The 14,007-nt window shown below is 42.4% G+C and overlaps 1 protein-coding gene across 1 annotated transcript in view; it reads right to left on the bottom strand.

The window, feature by feature from the left end:
- AFF4 (AF4/FMR2 family, member 4) overlaps positions 1–14,007 on the bottom strand; it is a 27,725-nt gene that overhangs the window by 6,448 nt on the left and 7,270 nt on the right. The window contains exons 5-13 of the mRNA XM_010082563.1: positions 11,941–11,977; positions 10,464–10,512; positions 8,501–8,555; positions 7,428–7,462; positions 6,908–7,073; positions 5,453–6,370; positions 3,700–3,788; positions 2,426–2,663; positions 191–288 (exon numbers count right to left, since the gene is read on the bottom strand). Of these exons, the coding sequence (XP_010080865.1) occupies positions 191–288; positions 2,426–2,663; positions 3,700–3,788; positions 5,453–6,370; positions 6,908–7,073; positions 7,428–7,462; positions 8,501–8,555; positions 10,464–10,512; positions 11,941–11,977 (1,685 nt within the window). The remainder of the gene's footprint in view (positions 1–190; positions 289–2,425; positions 2,664–3,699; positions 3,789–5,452; positions 6,371–6,907; positions 7,074–7,427; positions 7,463–8,500; positions 8,556–10,463; positions 10,513–11,940; positions 11,978–14,007) is intronic.

Raw genomic sequence — 14,007 nt, 5'->3', positions numbered from 1 at the left:
CTCCTGAAGCACTGCGCTGCCGGGAGCAGCCAGACGCACATCGCCGCAGGAGCCACGCGCAGCTCTCCAGAGCCCGAGCTCGGCTTCACAGCGTCTGCGAAGCAGAACAAGGGCTCTTCTCTGCAGGGAGCTGGCTGTGCTCTGAGACTCACAGCCCCACAAAGGGAAGGGCACCTTTTGCTGTTCTTACCTATCATCAAACATGAGTTTTGCTCTTCTTGACTTTGAACCTTCTGTAGACGGCGCAGACACAGGAGGGCAGCTTGATGAATTGTTCAGAATCTTTTCCTGAAATGAAAATTGTTGCCAAGTAATAAATGTAAAGAACTGTTAAATCTTCTCTATCTTCAAGAAAAGCATTTGTTGCATAAATTTCTCCTGTGACTTCACTCATTGTCTGCAGTAAAGTCAGTTCTGCAGCTGCTATAGCTGCTGTTCACCGTAGGCAGTAACACAGCTTCCATGAAGCTTTCACCCAATGCTGGCAAAGGAAGACACAGGGGCTATCATGGAGCTCCTCACTCTAACACACCAGGAGATCTCCATTAGGAAGGAACGCAGCCAAGGTTTTCTAGACACACCTGGGTCCAGGAAAACTCTCCCTGAATCTCCCATGTCACAAATTTTTAAGTCCTGTTTTTCCACTTTAACAAAGAGGTGAGGAATATTTTTACAATTTCTCATTTCTCTCAGCAATACACTCTGATGAATGTCTTTGCCTTGGGGGAAAAAAATATATATATATATTTTGGAAGCCTAAGCATCATTTTCAGGGAGAAAAGTTAGGTGTCTTCACAACATACTGTCCTCGCTCCCCTGAATTACATACATGGCTCATCATGATGCTTCAGGCTAAAGACTGGACACCAGAAATATTCTGTGAACAGTGAGTGAATCCATGTTAGTAACTGAACAGGATAAAACAACTCCCCAGCTTCACAGGTGTTTTCTGCTCTTGATTTATCATGACCAAAGGCCAATCTATGCAGATGTATTTCACCACCTGCACTTATCACATCAGTGCTAATCAGAAGGATCCCGGAGCTGCAAGGCACCAGCTTTGCACAGCAAGGTACTATCTACCCTTGTAACGTAGAAACAACAGCAAAACATACAGTGAAACACAGGCAGAGTATTTACTACTTTAAAAAAGGCATGACTAAGCACATCTGAAGTATAAAACGATAAACATCTCACAAATTAACAACTGGCTTCGGGACATTTCCACGCTGGCGAATAAAGGCAGGGCAGAGCCCCAGCCTGCAAGGAAAAGTCCCTGTCGGCAGCTCCTGGAAGTGTCTCACGCAGCCGCCGATATACGCACCCTGCCAGGCTTCCAAAATCCCATGGCACCAGCACCTGAACGAATACAGCCCGTCTCCCAGCTCCCGAATTCAGGAACTCCACCCCGATGACTAAGTTACTTTCTGCCTTTGCTAACGCCCGTTTGCTGCTTTACTCCTCCCCAGATCAGCTATCCCTCCTGAACATTCTCTGACTTTGCTTCTAAGCCTTTCAGAGGCTGAAAATCCAACTACTGAGGTTTAGCAGTTGCTTAAACTCCTGGAGTTTCCACTGGTTTTGCTGCAGAGCACCTGGAGCACACACTGGAATCGGCAAGACAACGGTGAAATCCCTCCTGGTTAAACTTACTGTGCTCAACAACTGGCTACACGATAGAAAATGCTCATCACAGGTATCAAGAAAAGACACTCTCAGATGTCCCCATGGGCAAATTTCTGTCCAGTAATACACGCTTATATACTGATGAAAAAGCACATTACAATTTAGTGACCTAAGAGTATCACCTTCCTAGAATATTTTCAAATTCCACCATCTAAATATCTTCCCAGCCTAAATAGCTTAAAAAATGTTTCCTGCACCATGTTTATAACCATGTTTTCTCCAACCATGAAGAGTGTTGTACATTCCTGAGCTGGAGTTAGAATAATCTTTCTGGGGTCCCACAATGTCATAAAACGAGAGCTACAGCTTCGTATCCCAGCACTGAGCATGGACCAAGCTCCTGCTCGGCTTAGAAGTCAGGATCTGTATCTGCTCTGTTGAGATGAGAGCAACCTCATTATTCCACTTATTGTTGTGTAAACAGCTTTCTATGGTATTTCTTATTAACAAATTAAACAATAAATTAGCAGCATCAGTAATCAGAAGATAACTGAACACATTTCATGAATTAACATAAGAATTTGGTAGGAATAAACATTCTTATTCCACGATCTCTCCCAAGTTATTTTCTGATTTATAGATTTCCAAGGTACTTAAGCACTACAAACACAAAACAATGTGTATCTAAAGCTAATTACATTTTCACCTGAGCTGCAAATTACTGTTCAGATCACACTGTGCACGTCAAACTGCAAAGCAAAGAAATAGGCTTAAAGCATGTACAGAAGCAGCCCTTTACCTTGGTTTCTTTAGCACTGCTAGAACCCTTCCCCTCGGTCTTCTTTTGTTTAGAAGACGAGCTGCTCTTACTGCTGCTGCTGCTCTCCTTGCTGAGGTTGCTGCTCGACTTCAAGGATGACGACTGACTGACCGTCCTCTTCCGCGACCCGTGCTCTTGCTTGGAATCCTTCTGCAGGACTGGGGCAGCAGGAGAAGGCAGTAAATCCTTCTCTTTAACAGCACTTGGCTTTGAAGACCTGGAGAAAATGAACAAATTCAGGTTTTTGGATTTGTTTTTTTTTTTCCTTCAAAAAACCCCAAAACCCCAACATAACTGAACTTTTTTTAAAAAATTTTAAATAAAAAACAACGTTTTTTTTCCAAAACAAACATGATTTTCGTTGTTAGAAGTAGCAAACCAAATATGGAGGAAAAGAAAGAGAATAATCATCTCTGTGACTAGGTTCCTAAGAAGCCAGATTGAACTCGTTTTCACCATTTTATCTGTTCTGACCTGAAAACACAGTAGACAAGTTCTAACCATAAAACCACATCCCTACAACAGTTCTTAAAAAAACCACCCTAAACACTCACAATGTCAGAAATGAATGCCAATGTCAGCGCCAGGCTGTCTGTTGCAGACTCGTCAGCCTCACAGCTCAGAGAAGAGATGGTCCAGATAAATGTTCTCTGGAACTCAGGAAACTAGAAAGCTTTCTCAGCGCAGCCTTTCGCACACTCTTACCTTGGTTGCTGAGGGCTACTGTCGGCTATTCTTGGCTTCCCATAATTATTATTTCTACACATTATTCTTGTAAAATCATACAGTTTCATTGATTTCAATATCCTTCAGATAACTGCACTGGTAATCAAGCAAATATCAGAAATAACGGGTAAAAAAGCATAAATGCATCCATTTGTTCTCCATCTGTTTCCTAACAAATAGTAAGACACTGTTAAATTCCGAATGGGCAAACAAGATGTCTAGTATGTGATGTGCTGCAGCTTCTGACACATTTACAATCTGGCAATTACTACACAGAAATATTTTCCATGACATAATTATAGTGGTTCTCAGTTGCTTGATCTGAAATAGCGGAGTTTGAAAAGGTAGTGGAAAAAAAAAACCTTTTTCCTGTGGACTAACACTGAACAAGAAATAAATCACATAAAAACATAACAGCTCTTTAAAAAGCATGGAGCATTACAGAAATAACATACAGGTTCCCAAGGCACCCATCTTCTCCTTGATCACCCTGAGCCTTCACTGGTGCAGACACTCAAGATACTCACTCCCTGCTGCTGGAAGTCTTGTGTCCTGATGGAGCTTTTTCTTCCAGTTTTGTCTTCTTGCTTTCACTGGCTCTGTTTTCATCCTCATTCTGCATAAAGCAAACAAGAAATACATCCAGACAAACGTCCACGTTTACAGCTTCACTGACAGCAGCAGTGTTTCACATTAACTGACTTAACGAAGCAGGTGGTTTGCACTGTACAGAATAAGATACCCACAGACCACAAAAATATTCCCTAAAGCATCTGTCTGTATCAAATACTTGACCAGACCCTGCTATTACAACACAACAAAAAACAAAGTCTGGCTCCTAAATGACCAACTAAAGTAAACTCAGATTTTTATATAAATTTAATCCCAAAGGATCTTGAAGGTAAATTTCTGAGCTGTCTTCAGCAAGCACTGGAAGTATCAATACAGTGAATAAAATGGAAAATAGGGCCTCACAGAATAAATCATTTGGCAACATAACCCAGGATTCAAACCCAAAAGGTTTCACTTTTGTTGCACCGATGCTGCAACCCTGAGCTTCACGACCAAGGAAGCACAGGAGCAAACCACGTGCAGAAGTCAAGTGGTGCCAGCTGCGTACAGAGCACTCGCAACCCCAAAAACCAGAGGGGTGTGGGAAAAGGGGGGTTTCCTGCAGCTCCCTCAAACAGTCCTGCATCTCCTCTGGTACGCACCAGTACGCATCAGAACAACCCCAGGATTCCAGTTAAGAACCAAACTATTTGCTGGGATCAAGCCCCAATTTAATTGGTCTTCCCAGAGCTCTCTGGTTGAGGTGTAAGAGCACACATCCTCAATGCTGTAACTCCAGGTGTGTACTCAAAGGTGTAACTGGCCAAAGAAACCGAAGCCAGTGTGCTCAGAACCACTGGAACACGAGTGCGTTCCCACAAACAGTGGGAATTATACAGTAACACTTGCAAAAAATAATCACTGCACTGGTCAGAGTTATTCCCATTTTGCAAAAAAAAAAAAGCACATACTTGTTCACTGAATTTCCTTATCCAGAGAAAACAGAAATCTTAGGAACAGCACAGGAGAAAGCCCTGTTTGCAGTTGCATGTCAAGTCTCCTAGGTGACACTCGTTTCAGTAAATGATCAAGTTTACTTCGGTTGCTCAGTAGGAAAACTTGTTTAACTGAAATTATCTATCTCCTTGGGAGAGCCAATGACAATCTGAATGATAACATATAATCCTCTGATTCCACTTGTCAATAAAGTCTCACAACCCCTGCCAAATCCCTGTCAAAAGGAAACGTTCAGAATGGCAGTTTCTGAATTCCTGAACCAGGGCTTCACAGCCCCAACTTCATGGGAACCAGCAGTCTATAAACCCCACTGGATCCCTGAGTGTGCGCTGTATACAGCTTGTCTGTGTTCTGAGGTTTCTGAAAGCAGTGTACAACCACACCACCAACTACTTTGTACCATTCCCCCCTCCAAGAGCATGACTTCTATTCAGCTCCCCCATCGATTCCTGCCCAGTTTACTGCCTCCAGCCACAGCTCCAGGTGCAACCTTCTCCCTTCCCCTCTTCACTCCAAAAGAAAATCCCAACCTAGACAGCACAGGGATGATCGCTGTGCGCTACACAAGCAGCTAGCCAAAGCCAGCTCTTAAATTGCTCCAAGCCGCTACACCAAGCTATGATCTGGGCGGCTGGGCTACACGCTTGACACCAGCAGCAATCCCCCAAGGGGCTGAGCTAGCAGGTAAACCTCTGTCTACAAAATTATCACCTGCTTATGTTTCCTTTTGCCTTTTGTAGAGCTTTTGTCAGACGGCTGCTTCTGGGATTCTCTTGCGTGCTTCTCTGGCACGTTCTTCTTCTCCACTTTGGGTGCGTCAGCATCCTTGTAAGGCTTCCCTGGTATTCTGGATAAGAGGGTCAGGTCAATCTTCACAATGAGTGGGTACCTTTCATCAGAATCACTGAGCGGTGAAAGAAGCTCTTTCTCTTCCATAGGAGAGAATATTCTTTGCCGAAAATAGCTGTCATCCTCCTCCATGGAAGATTTAACAGGAGTCCTATTGCTCTCAGAGTATTTGGGTGTTTGCGATGAAGGAGGCAGGCTCTCGTTTTCATCTGAATCAGAGGATGAGGTATCTGTTTCTATGAATTCCCTGGATTTCTGGGTAGATTTGCTTGAAGCCTTGTATTTCTTTTTTTCTGTTGTAGGCCGAGGGGAAGATTTGGGCTCTTTCTTTATATTGGGTTTTCGGGAGCCTTTTGTGGCTGCCTTATGCCTGTTTGAAGGTATATTTGTTGCCATGTCTACTGGGGTTTCACTTTCTATTTTAAGACCTCCTCTAGGCTCTTCAACAGATGTCTTCTCTGCTTTCTTGGGCTGCTTTTTACCTACAGTCCTCCTCTGCGTTGAGCTGTCGCTCTGGGCAGGTGATTTCTGCCTGCCGCGACCACTCTCCGAGCCCTTCTGGGTGGTTTTGGAATCCCGTCCCGGTGTAGAAGAAATCGAATCCTTGGATCCACTTTGATCAGCGTACCCGCTCCCCGTCCCCTGATCCCGTCCCTCTTTTTTGTAGCCTTGGGAGGACGGGATATTGCTGTCCACGGAAGAAGCTGGTGACACTTTATGTGAATTAACTTTGTTCAACCAGTTATCCAGTTGCCACTTGTTTGTTGGTGGCGGCTCTGGCTAAAAACAAATAAAAAAACCTATCGTTAGATAAAATATTGCACACTTCTTCCATCTATTCATGGGACAGCTGTGTTATGCTGCATGCCAAAGTAAGGGGTACAGCAAAAAGTCTGAGATAAATAACAAATTAAATATGGATTGATGAATATAGGTACAAATAACAGCTCTCATTTTCCCTTCATCTGGAGCAGCTGCTGTCAACGGGCAATACTTGCTGCCACAGCTTTCCCAACTAAAAGCCTGCAGTTTTTTAAGGTACTGTTACTGTGTCTAACTTCTGCTCTCCAACAGGTAACTGGTGAGAAGTCACCTCAAATGCAAACATCAAGTGTGTGGTTAGAGAGAGAACGGTTACCGTATGCAGCCACGGGTACTATCAGCAGATGAAGAGTCCATCTTAAAAGCGATCCCGCGTTTGCCAGTCTATTATTTTTTTAAAAAAACAGTTTGAGAATTTATTCATCCTTCCTGCTTTTGAAACTCAGGATTAATGCCAAGGTAATGAAGCCAGCCCAAACACATGTCCAGCCCTACCTCGGGGGACGCACTCTGTGATGGTTCATTAGCTTCGCTATCGCTGGAGCTGCTTTCGCTCTCAGAGTCAGACCCTGAGCTGCTTTCAGATCCGCTGTGGCTGCTCGAGTCATCCCTCGAGTTATCTGCTCCTTCACTGTTATGCTGTGAGGGTTCAGAATTACTGAAAACACAAATGAGGAAAATAAACAAACACTACCCAAGGCACAAATATACCCTAGAAGCCCTTTTATCAGAAAGAATAAAAGGTAATATTTTAATTAACATTTACTAGAAAATTCAACATAACTGAATACAGTTCACCCTGGAAACAAACAGCCTTTTTTTCCCCCCTTCCCAAAGTGGTTAGTATAATTTGGAGGATATACACTATCTAATCGCTGATTAAACTCTAACCACGTTTTGCTTTAACTCAAGACAAAAGATGAATTTTAGAAATGAGCTCAAGTGAAGAGTGCTGACTGGGCTGAATATCAGCACTCTGCTTTCGATGCCGCAATCTCCCAGGACTGCCTCCCTTCCAGGTGTGCTCCTTGGCACCGTCTTATCGCAGTCCTGCAATTAAGAAGAAAAAAGAGTGTGAAGCTTCTAGAAGTTCCTTTAGGACTGTATATACAATTCAATTGCCAAGCATCAATTTAGAGACTTTCAAATTATTCAGCCTGAATAGCATCTGAATTCAGTACTTGCAGCAGCTGAAATTTGTCTGTGTTTTCCTTATACAGGAAGGGAAATAAATCAGAGTTTTCCCCACGTTTTTCCCCACAAGCCTCTATCTCAGAGTCCCACGTATTCTGAGTAGCTGTAAGAGCTCCTATTGCCACCACTCACTGATCCCATCCTCCCACCTCTTTGAATCAGGTGATTCAACATTTTACAGTGCCACTCCTGACATGCCCAGAGTACCAGGCGTTAACCGACTGAACGTACTGCCTCAGAGTTTTCCACAAGAAGAACATAAAGTACTAGACATGGGAAGACATGGGAAGAGGAAAAAAAAACAAAAGAGGAGTGTGGATGAGTGCTGGGTAGCACAGACCCTCCAGGTATTTTCATTTCACATGCTAAATGCCATTTCTGGCAGAAGCTGCACAAAGCTAATATTGACAAAGAGGAAAAAAGAGACTTATCGATAAAAATAAAGGTGCAGCTATACTGCCAGTTACAGACACAGTATTCCTTATTATCGCAAACACAGTCCCCAGCTACTAACGCATGGGGACATTTGCACCATGTGCTCTTTCAGCCGGAGTGGCAGAACACACTGGGTTCTGTGTTCACACGGCGGGCCATTACGCCCGTTTCAAAGCACATTATTGCCAGCTGATGGTCAGAGAAAGCCCATTTGGAATCAGTACAACAACATTTCCTAGATAAAAGCATACTGTTTCCACAAAACGGACAACTTCCCCCAAGTTTCCATTTATGAATAACTGAGGCTGGTATAAAAACATGCCATTTGATTTTTATTTCCTAATCATACACCTCCTCTTAAGCCGCTCGGTTTGCTGTTGGAATCCTGGACGGTGCTGAAGGGCTCCACCGTGAACACACTCGCTATGTTTTTCTGAAGCTCTGATTTCATGAACATACCTGCTCTCCATCGCTGTCTTCACTGCTGCTGAGTTTTAAGTCATCTTTCAACATACTGAGTAAAAGGGAGAAAGTGAGACAAGTTTTTCCACGTACTTTAATTGCTTTCAAAGCATTCTTCTACATTTCAACACACTATTGTTTATACTAGGGAGCAGGCTGCACGGGTGAATTCCACAAGACACCATTCGAACATTTAACGTTGAAGAATGGTGAGTGAAGTCATTCTTTAGAGAAGAATCAGGGTTAGAGTGCTTTGACTCCTTAGTCCGTTCTCCTAAATTTAGGAAGGAACTTTGACACATTTTTCTAACATGGGAGGAGCTAATGTCTATGTTCAACTCCTTATACACAAGGGCCAAGAATATTGTTTTAAACAGAATCGAGAAAGGTAACACTAGTGTCTGTTTCCTGTCGATGCAACGGTGCAACTGTTTTAAGCCATAATTTTTAAATGACTATTCAAAGCCATAATTACTGTATTATTTATAGTCGTCATAAACACAGACACTACTTCCCAATATTGAAAATCTGTGAACACACTGAAAACATCTAACAGGGTACAGGGCCTCTGTGCTTATTGAAAACACCTTTGATGACAAAAATAAAATATCTTACTCTGTCTGGTTCGATTCACATCTGGAGAAAGAAAATGAGAAAGGATTAATAATCTAACACTTTGGAGTTTCACAGTACAGCTGTTCTACTGATAAAATAAACACCAGCCCCCAGGATCTAGTTCCCCAAAAATATTTTTCATTACTATCCTTTTCCAAAAGATACATTTATTTCCTTTCTAAAGGTTTTTGACCAGATCACAATCGCCTTTTTTTTTTTTTTTAGTTTAAACTGTATTGTCATAGTAAACATCATCTTAACCTTCTTCCTATGCATCCCAGTTCAACAAACGCCCGATGTTCCCTCATTCTGCAGCTTTGGGAATAGCAGGGCTCCTTCCCAGAGGAGCACACTGCCACACCAAAAGCAAAGCCAAACAGTGAACTTCTATTTCTACCACCTCGGCCTGGCTGCACAGATTCATCCTCTTGAACTACATGTTTTTATGAAACTGAGGGCAAGGCAGTAATAATTGAAGGGATTTTCTTTTCCTTCCCTTCCCATGGTCGTGCGCTTTTAAGCCTTGCTAACACTGTCACGTGTGCACGGACACGCAGAACTCCACTCCACGTTGTGACCGCATCACAACACATGGTAACCCACAACTCCAGGTTCTCAGAAATCTACAACCGCTTTAATTCACTCAACATACGCTCAGCCAGCAAACATTTATTTTCATGGACACATTTGTCTGGAAGCAATCTTTTAACAGCACATAAACGATTTTCAGGCATGAGAAAGGTGGACTACAGCCATCAAGAATATTCCAGTTGCTTTTTGTTTTTTTTTCTTCCAGTTGCACGATCGACAAAGTAAAACCCTGGGTCTGTGTGTAACTATCAGAAACGTTTGCCAGTCAGTTCAGAGACCGAGTAGAACAAATTTAACGGGATTCCAAGCATCGTTTGCTCTCTCCTCCAATACAAACCAGTTCCCCATCCTGTCTATTTGTGCAACCCAACAAGCTGCTTCAGCCGAGAGCTCTGCCACGCACACGTTTGGGAAGCCCTGCCCCGTCCTGCCCGTCCTTACACGCCAACACCTTTCTGCTTCACAAGCCAGTTCTGCGGCCCCAGCTCCTGCACACCCATCCTGACAACTGACACAGAAACAGGGGAACGGAAAGGCAGCTCAGTGCATTTATTGCTCACTTCAACGTGCGATATTTGGTCTATGGTCCCAAAAATGGCTGCTTAAAACTGATCCCCTTTTTCTGCCAGTCAAGGAGAAGCGTGTTGGAGTGTCTGTGCAAGAACCCACATGCTCTAGTAAAGGAAAGAGATATTTTCCAAGTCTCTTAAAATCTGACTGTTGTTTGAGAAATGTTTTCTTAACAGCCACTTACGATTTGGACTGATGACCATTGGATGTTTTTGATGAAGGATTGTATCGTTCTAGAAGAAGAAAAAAGCAATGCACAGTTACAAACTCAGCCAGCAAAGGAAGTGACTCCCGAGCTGCCGGCAACACAGCCTTCGATAAACCACGGGCGGCAGAAAGCAGGAACCGCCATACGCCGGGTACCACCTCCCACAGACTGGAGTGAGCGGATGCAGAGACAAAATACTCAATACAGTAAAGAAATTAATCAAGAAAATCTAGAAAAATTATTGAAATCATTGCTGTCTAAAGCAATACGCCCTCAATTTGTTGTTAATGGTGTGAAAATCTGTTTTGCTTCTATCAAGATTAATCCATTGCCTTCTACATGCCGGATACGGGACGTAGCCCAGCCTGTCAAGCTCTGACTTGTTCCAGCATCCCTATGGAGTTTTTTGGCAGACAAACAACCTTTACATCCAGAAATCAAACTCAGAAGCCAATTCCTACACTAGGAATACATACTGACATAGTCTGCTTTTCAGTTTGGGTTTTTCCCTTCCCTCTTCTTTAATTCTGGTAAATTCCTAAGCACAGTCCAACAGAAATGTGGTCTGAGGCTGCTAAAAGTTTCCCACAAAACGCAAGCAGGAGCTCAAAACTGTTCTGTGTTTAGATTAACCTTGCCTCTGCATTTACATACGTAACAATCAGTCGTTCCTATAACATAAGTCTTTTATGGAATTAAATTTTAATTTCATTCCTCAATTCCCCATTGTATCAGGCGTCCAGATGAAGCTGCTTGTGAATATCTAAGAATAAACCATTCTTCTTCTACTATTTGGAGTGGAAAGACTCCAACAGCACAAATCAAATTCCATTTTGCCTGGTACGTTACCTGTGTTAATTTTTACATTTCAGTAATGTCCAAAACAACAATACAGTTCAAGAGAAATAAAAGCTGCTTTTGCCTAAAAACTGAAGATGCATTCTGGGACAAGAAATTTAAGGATATCACTGAGGTCTTGACCAGTTCTCTTGCTTAATTTTAAAATGACAAAGTGAAAAACAGTGAAACTGTAATGTGCTTTTTCTACTGAAATATAAACACAAGCACTATTTTGGTTTCCAGTATGTCCCCAAGCATGGAGTTGGATTTTTTAAAGGGTGTTTTGTTTTTGTGCTCAGCTATTTTCAATTACATCAACCAAGCAGGCATTTTTTCAAGAATTAGAAATGCGACAAATTAAGAATACGTAGCTTTTTCTACCAGACAGTAATTTGCAACTCAGTCATAACTTTATAGATCTCAACAAGAAATGCGAAAGAAAATCAAGGAATTGTTTTATAGGTTAAAATTTGAGGAAGTACAGAAAATCTTAAGTTAAACTCCATCCTCTGACCAGTCTGGAAAGCCTCATTCTGTAAAAAGCATGACACACTGAGAACGCTGAATCACAACACAAACATTGAACACATCTCAGGAAGTTTCATAGACTCACTCTGTTCTCCAGTGCCAAAACCGGACTGCTGAGACTCCTACAAGGGAAGAAAAGATCACAAGTGGGTTTTTTCACTGGGAATTTCAACAGATCAAAAACCAGGCTGTAATCAAGATATTCTTTCCACTCAAAGGATGGCATCTAACCTCTAAAAAAGGAAAAAAAACTAACAACAAAAAACAAAGAGTGATTCTTTATCTGGGACAAAACTCTCCTCCCTGGCCATAAGGGCAGAGCCGGCACGGGGGGAGTGTTGGGCACTCCTCATCCATCTCTCCCGCTTGCTTGGCTTTAAGGACCACGTGCAGCTGTACTACGTGATAGCTGGAACTCCACAGTCCCTACCTAACTTCCATAAATCCCATCTTCACCTATGTTCAGCGTGAAGAGGAACCGTTCAGTGTATTTGTCTTCCTTATACACGGAAAAGCTTTGCTGCTGGTTTTAGGTACTTCCATTCCAATTCTCTTCTCTGTATTTTTATTTTTCAGACACATATAGCATCGCAATGGACAAGCAATGAGTGTAGGGACAAGCTATCAAGAAAAAAAAAATATCTACTACAAAGGAGCCCAAAAGAAAATGCAACTTGCAATCTGACAGCTCTGCACACCCTGCCCAAAATCCCTTCTCACCAAGGCTCCAGGCGAGCCCCTGGTAAAGCTGACCCATCACTCCTCCCCCCAATGGCCAGACTGTCACATAATCAGACAATTAACTTGTACAAAAGTCAATAAACAATGATATGTAATTCCTCTGATATAGAACAGTTTTGTTACCTACAAATCTAGCCTTGAAAGATGAAGCCTTGCAAATTTTAGCACTTGTATCATCTTCAGTATACCCATTCCAAAAACCCCAATTCTGTCTCCAAAAACATACTCAATTATAATTTTTTTGGAACACTAAAATATTTCTTTAACAAATAAATATGCAGAAGCTACTGAGTTACTGGAAACCTACTTCTAGGCTAGAGTGCCACTTTAAAATAGGACCTTCCTGACCTTGTTTTAAAATGGGGACAAATGCTGGCCCCAGAAATACAAACTGAAAATGTTTGACTCAATTCATAAAGTTATACACACACATTTTACTTTGCTCTGCCAATGGCAAACCAGAATAACACTTCAGGAATGAAATCCAGGTTTTTGGTACACCTGTGAACCAGTCTTCCCAAACAGCCAAGTCATTGATGTGCAGTGGTCTCATACACAATTTAGAAAATTGAATTTTTTAAACACACAAAAGCTTTACACAGCAAAGCACTCTTAGATAGTCCTGATCTCCCTTCACTTCTTATTTCAAAGGTTCAAAGGTTATTGCAGTTGCAATAATGCATTGAACAAGTATTTTTTTGCTAGGGAAGTTGAGAGGGCACTTTTCTGGTGAGGCATTTCAAATTGTTTACTAATTGAAAGAAAGGAAGGACAATAAAAATAAAAATCAACCCTTGCTTAAAGTGCAAAGCGAAAATGAAGTTGGAGAGAAGCCTTGTTACTCCAACAGAAAGCAAGAGCTACACTTCCTTCAACATGAAAACTGATTTTTATCTTTGACACAGGTCCAAGGAGTGCAAGCGTGACCCCTGATGGCCTTTTTCCACTGTCACCTTACACAAGGTGACAAACTGTAAGTCAAAGAAGCAGCAGAGACCACGCAGTCATCAAACACTGCAAGTGCAGAAAACCTGCGCAGGGGCGAGGACTTGAGGAGGAACCGGCGCCTTTCCCACCAGCACACGTGTCACCAACTCTGCAGAGGGCACCTGCCCCGTGGCTCACTTCAGCCAGCTCCCTACAGCCCAGCCTTCCAGCTCCGTGCACCCTAACGAGGTGTTATCTTCAAATGTGCAACTTTTTCCAACCCTCTTGCCATCTGTTTTCTCTTTGAATACATCTTTCTTTAAGAAACTCGGAGATTAAAAAAAGCACTATACTTTCAACTCCAAAGTTATTTATAGCAGTGTCTTCTGAAGGTCTGCTTCAGAAAGAAGAAATTAAAAACAACTTAAAGGAAGGAAACCCTCATAACCAAAGTATAACAGACTGCTGAGGTTAGATAGGAAAG

The sequence above is a fragment of the Pterocles gutturalis genome, unplaced genomic scaffold (assembly GCF_000699245.1).
Source record: "Pterocles gutturalis isolate BGI_N339 unplaced genomic scaffold, ASM69924v1 scaffold43394, whole genome shotgun sequence".
NCBI lineage: Eukaryota > Metazoa > Chordata > Aves > Pterocliformes > Pteroclidae > Pterocles > Pterocles gutturalis.
The sequence above is the reverse complement of the archived record's forward strand: the minus strand, read 5'-3'. Positions and strand labels throughout refer to the sequence as shown.